At 32.9% G+C, this 18756-nt stretch overlaps 1 protein-coding gene across 1 annotated transcript; it reads left to right on the top strand.

Moving 5' to 3' along the window:
• Positions 1 to 15346: 15346 nt before the first annotated feature.
• Positions 15347 to 16014, top strand: LOC131029464 (hydrophobic protein LTI6B). Its single transcript, XM_057959959.2, has 2 exons — positions 15347 to 15567; positions 15677 to 16014. Exons 1-2 carry the CDS (start codon positions 15481 to 15483, stop codon positions 15758 to 15760), a joined length of 171 nt encoding a protein of 56 aa, XP_057815942.1. The 5' UTR covers positions 15347 to 15480; the 3' UTR covers positions 15761 to 16014.
• Positions 16015 to 18756: the final 2742 nt, after the last annotated feature.

The raw sequence follows: 18756 nt of genomic DNA, 5'->3' as shown, positions 1-18756 counted from the left end.
ATCAGAGCTAAATTAGAAACTTAGCTCGCAGGATCATTGGAGATTTCAGGTTGAGGAGTAACATTTCTCACTATCCCACAACCTCTGTTCGGAGGACGGCCACAGCCACGACCAGACCCACGACGGCCCCTTCTAGCACCACCCCTGCAAACCTGCTCAGCCTGGAGCCTCTCAAGGTTTATCTATCAAAAAAATCACTTAAGAGTTGTACTGGAAATCTTCATTTCATTTACTTGATCCATAAGGGAATTATTTTTCTTCTTGGGCTAACTTATGATCTCTAAGTCGTGTTCTACAATCTGATAAACTCAAGATGCATTTTAATTTGAGTGTCAATATTTTAATATCCTTCGTCTAACTTATCTGTCATCTTTTATAGTTGAATGTACATTATATTTAAATACAAGATGGAGTTGGAATTTAATAGATGCATACATTGATGAGGTGATGACTGACCCAGATGCTCCTAGCTCAAGCGAGCCCAATTTGTGAGCTCGTGGATCCACTGGTATACATCATCAACCCATTGTTCATTGGATAAATGGCTTCTAGAATCAGTTGGGTCAAAAAATTTATGCCAATTGTTCTGGAGCACCTAATTTTAAGTTCATATGCTTGCATTTAGGCCAAATTAGCCTTTTGGATCTGCTGTATGAATACCCTTTTAAGATCATTGTTGTAACATTGAAACAAGATTGTAAAGTAGGTTAATTTTGATTACCAGTTTAAACAATTTTTTTTAAGCATTCTCTCTTTTTCTTTTTTTAATAAAGGGGTAAAAACTTTATTGAAGCATTCTCTCTTTCTTTTTTTTGAATAAAAGGATAAAAACTTTATTGAAAATTAGAATCAAGAACTAGAGTCTCAAAGTCCTTGAAGGGAACCACAAGCCCAACCCAAGATCAGCTAGCTTCGTAACTATCCATATCCTCAGCAAATATCTTATGCAAGTCCTGACAGTAATCCAGGGAGAGCTGCTCCCAACCTCCAACTTTCCAATTATCATCATGTTCCGAGGCCCACTTAGCCAAACAATCAGCCGCTCTATTCCATTCACGAGGAATGTGGATGAAAGACACCCTCTCCATCATAGAACTAATTTGAAGAATCTGGTGAACGATAAGACGATATACATGTAAAATTGTTTTTGAATTGAAATAAAGTTTCCAAGTTTTCCATTTAATGGAAAACAATTTTTTCACATCCCATATTTAAGGTTTTGTCTAAATGTTCTAGCCTCAAATAACCATATAATTTTGGCTAAAAAAGTAGCATTTGACTACTTCATTATGGCACACGAATTTATCTAAAAGTCTGATTGGAAGTTATTTTGTTTGGCACCCATCTGTTTCGGAAGTCCTTTTAGCCTAGGACTATCCATTCGAGAATCTTCTAGCCTGTAGTATCTGTTTTCACTCTGTTTTTGATGGCATTGGGTGTTTTTCTTCTCTCTGAGGATTTGTTTATTTTGTCTAGAGAGTCCGAAATTTCCCCATAGCATTCAAGAGCTGTGGAGAGACGATAGAAATGGGGATGAGGAGTTACCCAAATTTACCACGCTTTCAGCAGATCGAACACACTTTTCAAACGCTTACTATCAGTGCAGCAGGGTTTGTGTTGCAATATTTTAGTGTCTAATGAAGTAGATGTGTGTGGGCTTTGTTTGAGGGGAAATGAAGTTTATTGTAATTTCAGAAAGAAACCGTTGAGTGTAATTTAGGGAGAAAGGAAATTGCATGACATTTCTCTGACATGTGAATGCAATGAAAGGCATGGACGGTAAAAGGCTTTTGAAAATTTATTTTTCTTTATATTGATTTAGATTAAATCAACAAATGTAGAGTGGCTAATTCTTAGTATACTTGCTTTCCTTGTTAATTTTCTTACCACAAATGCTTTCCTTATTAATTTTCTTAGCATAAATGCTTTCCTTCATTCATAATTGAGTTAGGAGAAGCTATGAATCATAGAGAGATTAAGCATCGTGATAATGATGGTTGAAATCATATGGCTTGAAGTTGCATATGGTTACAAACATGTAAAAATAAATCATATTTAACGGTTTATTTGATTAAATTCATTTTCTTGATAATTAACATAATCAAGAATTATCTACAATAGATGGAAAATAACAATTTGAGATTTTTTTATGATTAGTAGATTGAAGGTATTATAGGGGCCTTCTATTGTGAATTTGATTTTTAATTTATAAAAACTTGAAATTTCTAGTGAATTCATACTCTAAAAGATTACAAGATAAAAAAATTATTATCTAAGGATAAAAAAGGGCTTCAAGTCAACCTAATCCAAAATTTCACATGTCAAAAAAATCATCCACAATCAACCATCACCACCACTTAAAAAATGCGCACAACTTGGTGCTACCACCTTACGCCTACCCACCTTCACAACCCAATCTTGTTTTCCTTCTATTCTTCAAAACTACAAATCTTCCCCATCAACTCCAAATAGGGTTGTTTTGTGGAGCGAATAAGACCTTCCTTAGAAACAAAAGGAAGATTGAACACATTGGTCACACCTAATCTACCATATCTATGGACCATCTTTAAATTGTTTACACACATAGCTAGATCCTTGTAGAAGGCAATGGGATCCTCGTCCTACTCATAAACCATTTGAATTTTAATCCTAAGGGCTAGGATTTCCTCCTAAAGACTCCTTGTTGGGCCATCCTCTTAATAGGGAAGCTCATCCCCACCCAACATATATCCATAACAATAGAGGGTTAAGCTTGAAGCTACTTAAGAATCAAGTCCAACACCTTTTGGTTCACCTTCTATGCTTGCAATTAATCTGAAAAGTTTTTCACCTTCTACGATTGTATTTGCAAAACTCTCCCTATCTAGAATTTTCTTAATGAATTTGAGTGAGGTAAAATTATTGGTGGAGAATCTAGTTTGTAGCCTCCTATCAAAGATCATGCCTCCTTAATGAGATTCTTTACTCTTCCTCTAGTGCACTATATCTTCATTTCCAATAGCACCTTCTAGATGCCCACATGCTAACCCAAAAGTTGCAAATAAAAAACATAGAGGAATCAAAACAATTTTTTTGTATGGATCACACTCATAAAATCTCACTTTAATACACACCACGTAAGAGAGATGAGCTCCAACTAATAATCACACCTTGTTCACTCAAGGGATTCTCTCATGCTTCCTCTAATAAAGACATTCACAATTAACAAAAAAGAAAGGAGCACAAATGAAATGCAACAACATTTCAAATATAAAACAATGGAGATCAATAAGAGACATATTCCAAAACCAAAAAGAAGGAAAGATCATTCCAACAGTTGGACCTATTACTTGCTAGCACCAAGAAAAGCAACACATCATTTCTTGCATTTTCTAGAAAATGTACACTTCTATTCCCTTCATAGAAACAATGAATAAAGCAATCTACTCTAGTTTTCCACATAGAGAGTAAGCTTCCACGATCTCGTTGTTAAACTTCCAATTCCTAGCATAGCCCTAAGCAAGCCTTGACATGAGGAAGACACTTTCAAGTATTCCAGCATACCTTTCAATCCTACTTTATTATTTTACTTTGTTCCTAAGAAAAGGGAGCCACCTTTGATAAACTTCTTGGTGTCATTCTTGAGAAGGAAACCAACCACCACAAGGCTTAGATTCCCTCTAAAAACATTGTTAAAATTCAACTTCATAAATCTTTCTAGAGTGTTTTTGATTAAGTGAAAAGCAGGTTTTGAAGGGGCCCCGAAAATCTTTCTAGGGTGTTTTTCCACACTATTAAAGATCATTTTTTTGGTATTTTTTGATTACTTTATTAACAATTACAATAGTTTAAGAATTTAGATTTTATTTAAAAACATATAATTTTAGTGAACTAAAAAAATGATATACATGTGCCAAATCATGGTCAACATTCATTTATTTAGAGTAAAATATTAAATCACATGTTATTTGTGGGGTTACAAGTGGGAAAGAGAGAACCATGTATGATGTAATTTGTTTAACTCATCGATAAACAATTATAATCAGGAAAACATGCTTAATGGCTAAATTTTGATAAGTGTGGGTGCAAAACAATGGTTATCACACACAACTAGGTACTCAAACTAGAGACACAAGTTTCCATTGAGCAGCTATATGAATTCCATTCTTTTGACTCATTTGTCTATCAATCCGAGGACGTGTAACTTGAAATGGGATTGCAAAGTATGTGCACTAAGAATATTTAGGAACAAGTCTATCCTACTTTTAGGTAATTGAACTAATTAAACAACCGTTTACAAAAAAAAGAAATTGTTTGAAATCACAACTCTAAAGATAGTATTAATTTTTGCTAATAGAATACCGATTCTTCAACTTGTACATAAATAACTATTCTGCTTCATCGTGGCTGCATGAACAATCACAGAGTTATAGACTGTGGTTGCAGGAATAGACAATGAGCAAGCGAATGAAACAAAATTAAGTAACTTGAAGAATAAAGTGTGTAAAAGACAACCATACAAAATCCTCACCAAGTGGGCCCCCTTGGATGAGTCTCCCGAGATGAGAACTACAACAAAAATTAACTGATTAAGCCCACAACCATATTAGAACACTATATTGACTTAGAAAATGTCATGAAACTTTAGGAAATAATCTAATCACCCATATTGAGGTTAAAGTTGAACTCCAAAGAAATGTCCTGAAACTTGTTAGTCCATCATAAAATATACAAAGGAAAACTACATGAAACTTAACTTCAACCAATGAAGTAACATGAAGTAAATGAAATAAAAAAGATTATACCTTCCATGATTTACACCTCATTGTGTCCTAACTCCATTGTTACTGGTTGCAGATAATTTGCTCTTAGACAAGCATTAGTAGCTTCCAAGATGGCATATGAAGAATGGACTAATAGTTAACTGATACTATGATATGCATATGCAAATGATTTAAGCTATGATAAGAATTCTAAAATTGCTAATTGCTTCAAACTCAAACTCACAGATGCAAGATAAAGACTTCTAGAATGACTATATGATTAGCTATTAGTCTATTAGTTTCAAAATGGCTTAGGAAACCTCTTTTTATAGATTTTTGAGTGCACGAACTTAGGAATGGTCATGATCGAATCTTGCAAATTGGATGGCTATGAGCAAGAAGTTGAAGGTTGAGAGAAAGGGGGAAGGAGAAGACAAGTGTCACTCATCTCACCTTGACTGAGTTGAAGACTTGAGAGGATATAGGAGAGTTGGAGAAGATGTAGGAATGAGAGGACAAGTGGACTCAAGTCCTCCTAAGATATAGGGATGTTGGAGAGAGTATAGAAGAAGGCTAGGAAATATGTTTACGTACACAATATTTTATTTATTTTGGAAGTTGGAGATAAGTGGCTAATAAATGATTTAATTTAATTTAATTTTGTTGAATTAATTTAGCCACATGATGGACGAGTTGGCAAAGAAGAAGTGATGTGGAGAATGAAAGGTGAGTTGGAAAAGGGATTAAATAATTAAAAAAATATTTAATTAATGAGACTATAGATAGTAGATAGAGGAATAATTAAATATTAGATATTTAATAAATTGATTAGAAGAAAATGATATAACGAATTAATTAATAAAATGTTTCAATCAAATTAATTAATAGAAGGACATGAAATGAATTAAATAGATTAATCTTTTCAAATTAACTATTAAATAGAAGAATAATTATTAAATAATTGCTCATAGCCAATTTATGTGTATACAACCCACATTCTCTATACAGAGGTTCACAATCCTGATCATTTAATATCAAACCGTGGTCTATAGGCTCTCCTTTAATAGGAGAACCTCCCATTACTACAGTTGTTATCGTTTTCAAAAAAATATTTTATGTGTAACCCAAAATATGAAGTTTTCTGCTTTCAGACGACAAGAGGAAACGATGTGTACTAGTCAAGCTTTCAAACAACACAGAGTTTTACACAGACTCATCTTAACATAAAAAGTTTAAAATTTTGCTAAATTAGGAATAAACTGGACTTTTAACAATGGTTTAAAAACTAACCCGTTTCTTTGACCTGAGTTAACATGCTTATTTCAAATTTGTACAGACCTAATAATGGCAATATCTTATGCGAAGCATGGCATGGGATGTGTAGAATCATGCTTGGACACATGGGGGATGCATTGAAGGGCTTTATGTTTTAGAAGTTTTCATTGTAATTTTGTAAGTGCATGCATTGTTTATTTGCTAAATAATAAGATGGAGTATGGATACTTTTGGAGGATAGGTTTTTCCCTCATGAGGGCTTTCCTAGGGTATATCTCGTGTGTTATCTGTGCATTATATATTTGATCTAAACATATTGGTTAGTCTATAATGCTGTATACATTTTCTCTCATGGATCAAAAGGAAATGAATTAAATGAACTGGGTATTGATACATTATTTCCTAATAGTTTTTTAAGGTTCAAACTTATATTTGTAGCTCACAAAAGTTACAAATTGATTCTTACAATTCAAGGTCTAAATCTTGATTTGGAGTTCCTTTAGCACTTAATTTTTGGTGCTTAATGGGTGGATGAGCTCCATAAGGAATGCAAGTTGTAGGATGTGCCTGAATATTTAAAATCTAAGATGAATAACATAGGTCATTTTTTAAGGCCAGAGGAACGAGTCTCTTGATTTTTGGTGTTTGAGAAGAATCTCAATGTTGGTACATAAATGAAAAGTGTTGTTTGAAATCTAGAGTTTGAACTATAAATTATAGGCTAGAACTGAAAGTTTGAGGTTCTAAATTCTAAACTTAAAAAGTTTGATGGACTATTTAGGGTTTGAGTTTTATTGGAGTGAAAGTATGAGCTCATATGGAAACATGTAGTTTGGACTTTGAAGTCTAAATTCATACAAAATTCTCTTTGTAGTTTAAACCAATGTGGTTTGGTCATCTCCCTATATTTTGATATTCTTGAGGGGCGACTCGCTAATTGAGGTACAAGGGATTGTCATTTAGCTTGAGAACCCTAATGATCCTTTGAATCTAGTTGCTTGAGTCAATCATGTTGATTAATTCAATAATGGTGTTTTGATTTTTGGTGTAGTAAACCCTTCAATTGTATTTTTCATCATTAGTGTTTTGATATTTGTGTCAAGTGTGTCATCGCATAGTGTCACGATTTATTTCACACATACAAGTGTAACGTGGCATGCTTGGTGTTGCATTTGTATCTTGAAAAAAATTATTCATCCATTTTTGTTCATTGATGCCACATGCATAAGCTTGGGGCATTATATCTAGTATTAGAGCCTAAGTTGTAACTTTAGAATATTTGGGTAGTATGCTTTCTCATTGCAAAGTTAGACATGTTGATCAAATCATGGTTGGTTTCTAATTTGTACATCCGACTCTTGAAATAATATATCCTTGGAAATTTGAGAGTTTTGTGCTTATTACTAAAAGTGATTCAATATTATATGAGTTACTAAAATGTCAAGCTAGCCATAGGTGCTAAGGTGGCCATAAATTCCTCTGTGCATGGTTATGTGCTAGGCCGGAGTACCTTAACAATCATTCTTGATTTATAAGTTTTACCATTGGGATCCTATTAGGTTATCCTTGGGATGGATGGGATCAATTCTCATCATGTGATAATTGACTATCATCAAGATATAGCAAACTATATCAACAATCATGGAAATTGAGTTGTGATAGTGGGATTTGAAATATCTCTCTCTCTTCTCTTATTTATGCCATGCAATTGAAGTTGAATATGTATAAAGGATGCTAGTTATGTTCAATCACCATGAGTGATCTATAAGAGGGTGATTACCATGAGGTCTCTCTCAATGATCACCACTTTCTCAAAGAATATGTGGATGGATTCCTAAGTGTCATTGTTGGTATGCAACCAAAGAGAGATTTAAAATATTATATTTAGCATATTCATAGAGTGGAATCCATCTCTCATAAACCATATAGGATGAAAACTCAGGAGGAGAGTGAAATCAAGTTGCAACATGAGGAATTTTTGGAGAAAATTCATATTTATCCTAGTGTATTCCCTTGGGGCGCACCATCTATCTTTGTAAAGTAGAAGGATGGATCTCTTTTCCTATGCATTAACTATCATTATTTGAATAATGTGATGATAAAGAATTGATATCCCTTGTTGAGAATATATGACTTGTTTGACTGTATGAAATGAGTTAAATTATTCTCTAAAATTGAGCTTAACCTAATTATGATTTTCTTTGCATTCATGAGCTATAAATTCATTGGATAGTATTTTCAAACTTGATATGGGCACTATGAGCATATTGTGGTTCTATTTGGGGTGTTTTGTATCATCTTAGACCCAAATTTCCCTATAATTTTTGATAAAATCCTGATTTATTCAAGGATATTATAGGAGCATAAGGTTCACTTGCCTTAGGTTTTGTAGTACATATGAGAAAATTAACTTTATTGTAATCTAGAAAATTTTAAGACTTTTTGCTCATTCGAGAAGTATTTGGGTTGTGTGATATTTATAGAGGGTATCTTGGTGGATCCCTCAAATATTTAGGTGAATCTGGAATGGTCTTGAGGTTTTTAGTTTCATGGGATTAGTGGGTTATTACTATTGCTTTGTTATTAATTCTCTTTAGTGAAAAGGGAAGAAGTTCACGTGGTTAGTGTTAGGATCCAAAATTGTGAGTCCTAAATCCTAGAACTCTTTTCTACCTCTAATCCCAGGGGTTTGTCTTCAATAAGGTAAAATAGGGGTTCATCAATAGATTCAAGATGGTTAAAGACTAACCAATGAGAGTGGATAATATCTCCTTCAATTTGAACTTAGCTTAGACTTAGGAGGCTATTCTTAGAGGTATTCTTAACAAGTTTTTGAATGAATTAAAAATGAATAATTAATAGAACAAACAACTATACCCAAATGTACTCTTGACCCCTATATTTATCACTAAGTCAAGGTTAAATAGTTGTAATAAACCTCTTCTTTAGCCAATATGATAATTTTCTCATGCATTTATAGATACTAACAACAATACAATTCCTTGAGATGGTTTCATTTAACATATCATAAACATTGGAAAAGTACAAACAAGTCAGAAATGATTCATAAAAGATTTAATGATTTTTTATTACTTGTTATTTGTCTTTATTTTATAGTATTTAAGCATAAATATCATGCATTGGTTATTATATACTTCTTATTACCTATGATAAATAGTTTTATTAATTTAATGATGTGGAGGTTCAAGGTCTTTAAGACCGATGCCTTAGTGGGTCGCATAGCTATATTCAAGTACTAAAAAAACAAAAATAACAAATAAAATTCGAGGTATGATGTATAATAATCACATTTACTTAATGATACTTCCCCATACTCATTTAATTTAATCTATAACAAGAAAGAGATTATTAAAAATGATGATTGTAATTTAAATCATAGTGCTATTTCACTAATTAAATCTTTGTTATGATCACACCAAAAATCATGGTGAAATAAATTTTTGCAAGCAAGAGGGCTTGTCACACCTCTATACCTAAAAAATCTTTAAATTACTAATAATTGGCCAAGGAGACATATGATTACACACATGTTCTTTATTAGCAACCTTCCTAGAATTTAAGGAGCATCTCTAATGGAAAATAAATTAACATATTATGGCAGAGCATCTAACTTGGAAAATAAACAATGGAATGTCTTCTGATTTCTGGAGTGACTCATGAAATAGGTTCAAGCCTCTGCTAGACTATGAAGAACTTTGAAACTACTCAAAATTTTTATAGCATGTTGTGGGATGTCATGTGAAAGACTATTTTATATTCGATACAAATAGTGAAAGAAAATGGATGAACTTTGATTCATTAGCCATAAGTGAAGTAGGAGAGAGGGCCCTATATGTGTGCGCCCTAACTTTGCACTTTTTAGAATCTTATGTGGATATTTAAAATTTCTCTCAATTTTGTACAATAGTTGAATTGTTGAGCCCCCTACTTAAAAAATTATTTCAAGGCCACATGGCCAATTATGATGCCACATTAGCATGCATTTTTGTGAAGGTGTCCAAAATGGTCCCAAATTGTAATAAGACCAATAGGTGTGCACTAAATCATGTTTACTTGTGTGTTGATGTGGCATCACATGATTGGTCACTTTTTGAATTTTAGAGGTACTTTTTTGGGGATAAGCATTAACACGACATTTTTAGTGCACCACTATTGGTTCTATTTTGTCCAATTACCATAGCACGTATTTGTACCCCTCACATATTGGTCCCTCTCCCCTAGCTAAGAATTGCCTTAAAAACTTGGTGGGATTTAGATGTATTTTGGTGGATAGGGACTCCAACAAGAGAATTTGGTGTGGGTAAAAGTCAAGAAATTATTAGGTAAGACTAGGATACCAAATTCAAAAACACTGCTCGGTTTGTTCATGACCAAGAAAACTGTGTTGGGAAAATGGGTGTTCTTTTTGCCGTTTCTAGATTCAATTGTGTATGTTTTTCTCTCATCCAACCAAATCTATAAATAGCAAAAGGAACTATTATGGATTGTGAAAAAATTATATTTAAAAATTTCAGGTGTTGTTGAAGGTTGATGCATTTGCATGGATGACCTTGCTTAAACACATCCTCATGGAGATCATTTGCATATTATTGGTATTGAGGGCCCTAACTAGTGTGTTTTGTGCAAGCTCAATGAGGAATCGATTGACCATATTCTATTGAATTTCTACTTTGTCTATTACTTGTTGGGATTGGCTACAGAAAAAAACTAGGTGGTTTGGACCATGACAAAATGAATTGTTGGATCTTTTAAAGAGTTGGCTAGGGATATGCAAAGATGCATTTTGGAGTAAGAGATGGATTTCTTTCTTGATAATTATTATCTAGAATGGGTGAAAAGAATGGAATTAGTGGATATTTAATGACATTGCAAGGACTGTGGAATAGGTGATTGCTTTGATGAAGAATACTATATTTGAATAAATGAATACACATGTTAGAGATTAAAAAATAGGTTTTACCTAGTGGGATGATTCATTGATGAAGTGAAGGGAAGACTTAAAATTTCCCTCCTACTTAAAGTTCACCTCAAATTTCAAAGAGAAAAAAAAAATTTGCTCAGTGAAAAACTCCACTGAGTAGGAGGTTAAAATTCAATTTTAATGGTACACCCAAAGGAAATCCAAGACAATCCAAAGTTGGATGCATTATTCAGGATGAGAGTGGAAATTTAGTATGGGAAAAATCTATAATGGAACTCAAAGCTTTGATGGAAGGCTTATGGCTATGCATTGAGAAAGGCATCAATAGGGTGGATATTAAGGGGACTTGTTGATATGTATTAATGTGATTAAATGAGGCAAAGTGGAATGTTGGGTATTACAACTGAAAGTTGAAAAAATAAGAGAAATGCTACATAAATCTAAAGATTACTCTGTGTAACACATGTATAGAGGGAGTCAAACCATACAATTAGAGGGAGTCAACTATATGAGGGACTTATTTCTAGCTTGCTAAGTCCAAAATTAACGTTGAAGGTGTTATCCTCCATCTCCAAGATGGTTATAGAGCATAACTCTAAGGGCGGACATATTGTTGGTATTTTAGACGCTAACACTACCAAGTGTAGAACAATCATGACTAAAGCTTTGTAGCTATTCAAGGAAGGGGTGCAACAAGATAACATGTAGACTTTTCACCATTCAATTAGCAATTATGGAAATTTGCTCACTCCCTAGTAATCATTGTGTGTTAATGAATTTGCTAGAGGAATCATTGGGTTGGAATCTTGGAGTGTATAATGAATTTGCTAGAGGAATCATTGGGTTGAGAAAATGTAATGTTTTCGTTGATCATCAATAAAAGGGAGCTATCCTATTGGTAGTGCTTATTTACCAAAATGAAATTAATTTAATATTTTATATATAAAAATATAAATCTTCAATTTTTTTTTATGACATTTGCATTTTGTAAAATAATTAGCGTTCAATAATCAAAGCAATTTTTTTCAAGTGATTATAGGAGAAACACATTGTTATTAATTTCGTCTATTTGTCTTAAATAAATTAGATTTTCTTCTATAGTTTGAATCCAATGAAAATCTTTGTTATGTATTTTATCTAAGTTTCATCTAAAATATTTGCGAAGTGTTTTCAAAATAAATATAATTATATTTTTTTCTAAGATTTTAAAAATGGACAATTTTAATATTATACCAAAAGCGTATTTTCTTTTACAATAAAAATAGTAAAATATGTTGTTCTTTAAAAATAGATATCTTTTTTTGTAATATTTGATCAAGTAAAAACAATATCAATAAACAAAAAAATTACAATAGCTATAAGGAAATGCAAAAAATTCTAATTTCTGTTCTACTTTATCTTGAGTTGTTGTTTTTGGATTCGATTGTGTTTGAGTTTTTTTCATCAACATTTTGGATCACACTATTCCAATTGAATACATAAACAATTCTTATCACTATGGATTGTGAAAATCTAATATCACTACCTTATTCCATTTTAATAATTTATATACTAAAAAAAGAAATTATGAACATTAAATTTTTTTTTTATATATTAAACAACATTAGTATATGTACACCTAAAATTAGATGGACTATAGATGTAGAGAAAACTTCAATTTGATATTCAATTTTCTCATTTTTTGAAAATTGTATGTTAATAAATCTTTAGAGTTAAAAAAAAAGAGTTCAAAAACTAGAGGAATTGGCAACCTACCACCACTGTTAGGAGAGGGGCGAAAGTAACACATTAATTATTTTTGAATATCTTTCAAGATTTTGTTTTTGCATTACCAATATCTATGGAGATGAACATTTATTATAAATGGATTGAGAGTTGGAGTAAGAATAAATGTTGGATAAAGGGGCTTAACATCACATGTATGGTTTGCTTGCCATAAGTTGAAACAAAGACAAAAAGAACACAAATGAATGCAAACATCACGACTTCCCTCCCAACCAAACGGACTATTTAATCCATTTAATTAAGGGAGTTAGTCCAACCCAAAGGGGAGAGTTTATAGATCCAACCGGGTTTTTTTCCTCCCTACTAGCTTGTTAGATGGGGCTAGCTTGGATTGACAAAATAGTAAATTACTAAACAAAAGAAATTGTTGAGATAAAAAAGAATAATATATGCCATTTACAAACCCTTACCTTTGGTAAAGTTCTAAAAATTCACGATAATTTTAATTATTGATATTCACACTTTTCTTATTAGTTCTTGAGTAGTAGTAATATATATAGACAATTATGAGAATGAAAGCTACCAATAGATAGCTGAAAGAAAGAACTAAACAACCAATAGTAATTCAATGTCTAAGAGTCTAAAAAAGAAACAAGAAATTATATAAAACTACATAATATAAATGAATGAATGGTTTTAATGACGTTCATGGGACTAAACAGTTTAAAAGACCCAAAATAACACAATAACAATTAGACTAAAAATATTGACTAGATTGAATCTTTTGTAAGCACGCATGCATGAAAAAAAAATCAATATTGAATATGTTCTATGCTCCTTCTAAACTAAACAACCAAGAATAATTCAACCACTAAGAGTCTAAAAGAGAAACAATTTTTTTTTATAAATTGTATAATATAAGATGATGAATGGTTTTAATGATGTCCATGAGACTAAACCGTTTAAAAGACTCAAAATAATATATTAACAAATAGACTAAAAATATTGACTAGATTGAATCTTTTGTCAGCACATGCATGGTAAAAAAATTTAAATTGAATATGTTTTATGCTCCTTCTAACTAAACAACCAACAATAATTCAAGCACTAAGAGTTAAAAAGAGAAACAAAAAATTATATAAACTATATAATATAAGTGAATGAATGATTTTAATGACGTCCATGAGACTAAACGGTTTAAAAGACCCAAAATAACTTAATAACAAATAGACTAAAAATATTGACTAGATTGAATCTTTTATAAGCACACATGCATGGTATAAAAACCTAAATTGAATATATTTTATGCTTCTTCTTAATAGCTTGAGTTGGCCTCCAAAGCCTAGTTGGCCTAGTGGTGGAGAATTTATGTTCTTGAAAAAGAGATCGTAGCATAGTTAGGTGCCTCTTGCAAGGGTATGAAGTGGTCTCATATTGTTATAAGCCATCTGTAGACCCATATGTATGGAGTGGTCTCATATTGCTATAAATCATTTGTAGACCCACAGGGGAAGGGTACCAGTAGTGGACATAGTTCCAATAGTGGACAACTTTTTGTCAACCCAATCCCCATTACTAGATTGTGAAGGAGCCCAAAAAATTGATAATGAAAAGTTCATTAATGATTATCACATGTAGCAATAGTGGATAACTTTGCACAAATGGGCCAGTAATGGTGCACAAATGGGCTAATTATAGTCAAAAAATGTGATCTACTATTGGGGCATTTGTCCACTACTACTGCAATTTTTGAGTTATCTACTATTGGTGCAAAGGTGTTTATGTATGGGATGACACTTTTAAATGACCATTTTTGACTTTTCCGCATATAATGATTTCCACAACGTGCATCATTACTACCAAAAAGCCAGATCCTTAGTTATAAGCAGTTAAGTTGTATACAGAGACAACCAAAAAAGAAAAATTGAAATCCGACGTATGGTTTGAGAGTTAAACCCCAAAATTAGCTATATCCACTACTGATACACTTCCCCTATACAAACCACTCAACATTGCATCTTTCTTCCTTTCTTTCTTTCCAATAAAAAATATATATAAATTGAGTGAAGTGAAAGAAGGATCCAATTATCCAAGAAAACTAAAAGAAATTCACATGGGGGAAGAAAAGCCCAAAGCAAAGTGGTAACTTGCACATGAGGAAAGAAGTTGAAATAAAGGCCCTAGTCCTAGTCCATATCCCAAAAGCATGGGAACTCCTTTCTAAACACTAAAAACAGGTGAAAAAACACGCTTTCCCTTTACTACATACATCCAACGTGGCACTGACCTCATGGTGGAATCTTAACTTTCCAAAACACTGCACATTGTCCACCGCCACCTGTCCTTCCATGAAACCTTTTTGCGTTAAATCATTTTTTATGATATATTACAAGCTGTCACAGCATATTACCTCCTCTAGAATCGCTTGTTTTGTCGCAACGCTAAAATAGCTGACAAGTTGGTCACGCAAGCTTTCCAGCTAAACAAAACCTTTTTATTTCCCTTTTTCTTACTAACCACGTCTCTAACATTGGAGAAGACGGTTCACCGGTCACTTATTCCAGGTTGCAATGAAGCGTTATTTCCGTTTTCAACGTGGTCTGCATTTAATGGCACGTGTCGGTCGCACTTGTGACAAGCTTTATAAAGAGAGTTTTGCTCTGCATTTCCACAAGCTCTCACTAAACACAAAACAGCCTTTTAGTGCTCTGTGTTCTGTTCTGTGATTTCTGTGCTCTGTTCTCTGTTTTGAGCTCTTCTGTCTGTTTGTGCTGCGGTATTGTTATCAGAGAAATCATGAGGGAAGGCACTGCGAATTGCGTTGACATCATTTTGGCCATCATCTTGCCTCCCTTGGGAGTCTTCCTGAAATTTGGCTGTCATGTAACAATAACTACCTCTTAAGCTCGTTTCTTTCTTTCCTTTTGTGATTTTAAAGATCTGATCTGAAAATTTTAGTAATTTTTGTTTTCTGGACTGATTGATTTTGCAGGTGGAGTTCTGGATATGCTTGCTGCTCACAATTCTTGGCTACTTGCCAGGAATTATTTATGCAATCTATGCCATCACTAAGTGAAACCGTCGCTGTCATGCTTTCCTTTGGATGTAATTTTATTTTATTTTAGGGTTTGCTGGTTGTTTAGGGTTTGAGTATCCGGCTTGTTGCAGAAGAATAATGGAAGGATTTTCAGCAGTGATTTTAGTTGAGGCCGCTGAAGCCAAACACTTTGATGTAATATTTATCCTCGATTTATTTGGCCGTTAGGTCATGGACATGATTGTATGAATCATTTTTAGTAATTCTAAAATATCAGTGTAATATTTTTTTAATTTTATCTTTGTAATTCTACAATTTGAAAAGCAAAAAACTTCGGTCACACAAAATAATTATCTTCCAATTTTATACCTATTAACCACATGTTGCATAGCACAATATCTCGATCTTTCAATTGTAGATGGGGTGCTTGAAGGTGACTTTAACTCGGTGGAACACCCTATCAGTTGTGGCTAGAAAAGCTTATCCTGTTTATCGCAAAGGATAACTTGAACATGATAGAATGCTCCTAGAAAATAAGCTCTATAGCTCTCACCCCTAATAGTTTGTTGATCGTATACAAAATCTACTTCAAAAACTTGTTGTTTATAAGGGAAAAGGTGCTCGAATTCATACTAATGGAAGCTTTTATAATGTTTATTTTGAAGGAATTAAAATTGGATCATTATAGCTATTAACTAGGGGTTATTTAAAATTATATTAAAGGGAAAACAAAAAACATAGTAAATGGTTGGTCTCCTATCACCCCACTTAAGACATCATATAAGATAATTATAAACGCTTTGGTTAGAAGAACACATTGGTTAGAAGAATCAAACACATTACTCAAAGAATCAAACACATTACTCAAGATATCATAAGGCCCAAACAAACTAGTGTGTTTGGTGGCCAAGTTATATTGGAAAAGTTGGTGTTAGCCTAGGCGATCACTAAATGGATGTAAATGGATCCACTTTCTTCTTAGTGTTCATAATATGTAGTTGTTAGTCCCTATTCAATTGTCATATATTATTCATCTTATTCTAATCTCATTAGTTGCATTTAGATTCATTTTAGGTTCATCTTTGTATTCACCTATTATTACCTATTGACATTAAACACATTTTATTCATTTTATCATTACCCATTTTAGCTTTTATTATCCAATATCATCTAACATGCATAATATAGACTTGTTAATCTATTTTATTATCACGTGCATTCATTTTGTTATTTATTAGGTTGCATTATATGTATTAAAGATTCATTTTAGAATCCATTTATGCATTATCCATAATTATAAATACACATACATCCAATTCATCCATAAATCATACATCTTAATATTTATACATAATCATCAAACTCATATTGGCATACTCTTGCATATTACACATAGTCTCCTCTTTATACATAATCATCAAACTCACATTGGCATACTCTTGCATATTACACATAGTCTCCTCTTGCATCACACATAATAAACTGATATATGGATATAAATACATGCATCATGCATTGCACATGTTAATGTGATTCACACAGGCACCACATAATCATAATCATAATCCTAATCCTAATCCTAACATCACATAATCATAATCATCACCATAATCATATGAATCACATAAATCATACAAAAACATAATCGTCAAAATCAAAACAATAGCATATTACCAACAATCTCCATCTATATATATCAAAAGAATAATAGAGTTCATGTACATAATATTTTCCGTCATACTTAATCATATCCATCATAATACATTGTATGAATCAATACATCTCAAAATATGTAAATCATGGTCCCCTTATAGGCATTGATCAAAACTATCAAAATTGGCATGTTGTCACATGACTAGTTGTTATTAGCCCCTCAGTGTTGAAATAATTTAAGGATATCTTCCTTAAGAAGCTTTATGGGATGCTTCGTAAGAGAGAATTTGATTTCTTTGTTGAAATAGTGCCTAGATTAGCACCCATTTTTATAAAAATTGTTGAATGGACATTATAGCTTTGTAGGAATTAGAAGTGTAGCATCCTAAAATTGCACCCCTTGCAATTTCAACCGCATTTGGGTCTTCACTTTAGTGTTTGCGCCCCTTGGCCCTGATTGAAGACTTGATTATGCTCATACAAATCACAAACATCAAAAACTTTGATTTTGCACTTGACATACACCTTGATCTTGACCTAAAATAGGGCAGCATCAGGGGTGTGGCGCCATGGTCCTCCCTAAAATGGGCCCTCTTTAAACCCTTTTTCACATTTCAAATTTGAGTGAGATTTCCCTCTTCGTGTTGGCTCATGTTGAAAAATTAGCTAATTTTCTCAACAAACAAGTATATAAAGAGGTTTTCCCCTCTCATTTGAACATCCATCAATTAGAAAGAGCACACATACAACATCAAGAAATCAATTATTCAAGCATTCAAGAGCAATTGAACATTTTCAATCTTCCTTCAAGCCTTGGAGCAACAATAAAGTCAAGGTTCAAGCATTGAAGTGGAGATCTACATCCTATTTCATGGAACCTTAATTCTATGTGGAGGTAAACAAAACTTCACAAGGAGGTATAATCATTCAATTTTTAGTCATAATTCAACATCTCCCTTAAAAGGAGAACATTTCCTTTCACTCATTTCAATTTCATTTATCTCAATTTCATGGTTAATTCCAAAACCAGGGTGTGACCTAAGGCAAGCCCCTATTCCCAACCTATTTCCCTTTCTTTCTGTGTGCAAGAAATAGGTGCGCAATTGTATTCCTCAAAATAAGCTTCAGACATAGAGACGGAAAAACCCTTTTTGGTGTGTGGAAATTTCGGAGGACTGTGTTGCCGCATCACGGTTCTTGCTTTTTTGGGGCGTTTTCGCAAAGCAGATCCGAATCAACTTATATTCCTTAGATCCAGGTGCACATCATAATCAATCAATCCACTTAGTATTCAGTTTTTATCTGATTTATGATTGAATCTAGTGGATTCCTCCTCTTTTGAATGTAAAGGAATTCTTTCCCTAAAGCGAGAATTGATTTGG

This window comes from Cryptomeria japonica, chromosome 4 (genome assembly GCF_030272615.1).
Source record: "Cryptomeria japonica chromosome 4, Sugi_1.0, whole genome shotgun sequence".
NCBI classification, from domain to species: domain Eukaryota; kingdom Viridiplantae; phylum Streptophyta; class Pinopsida; order Cupressales; family Cupressaceae; genus Cryptomeria; species Cryptomeria japonica.
The sequence above is the reverse complement of the archived record's forward strand: the minus strand, read 5'-3'. Positions and strand labels throughout refer to the sequence as shown.

What these genes read in the sequence shown, in the direction of transcription:
- LOC131029464 (XM_057959959.2), top strand. Translation starts at nt 15,481, where the DNA reads ATGAGGGAAGGCACTGCGAATTGCGTTGACATCATTTTGGCCATCATC. An exon ending in TCCTGAAATTTGGCTGTCAT is followed by an intron (nt 15,568 to 15,676) that starts GTAACAATAACT and finishes TTGATTTTGCAG; the next exon opens with GTGGAGTTCTGGATATGCTT.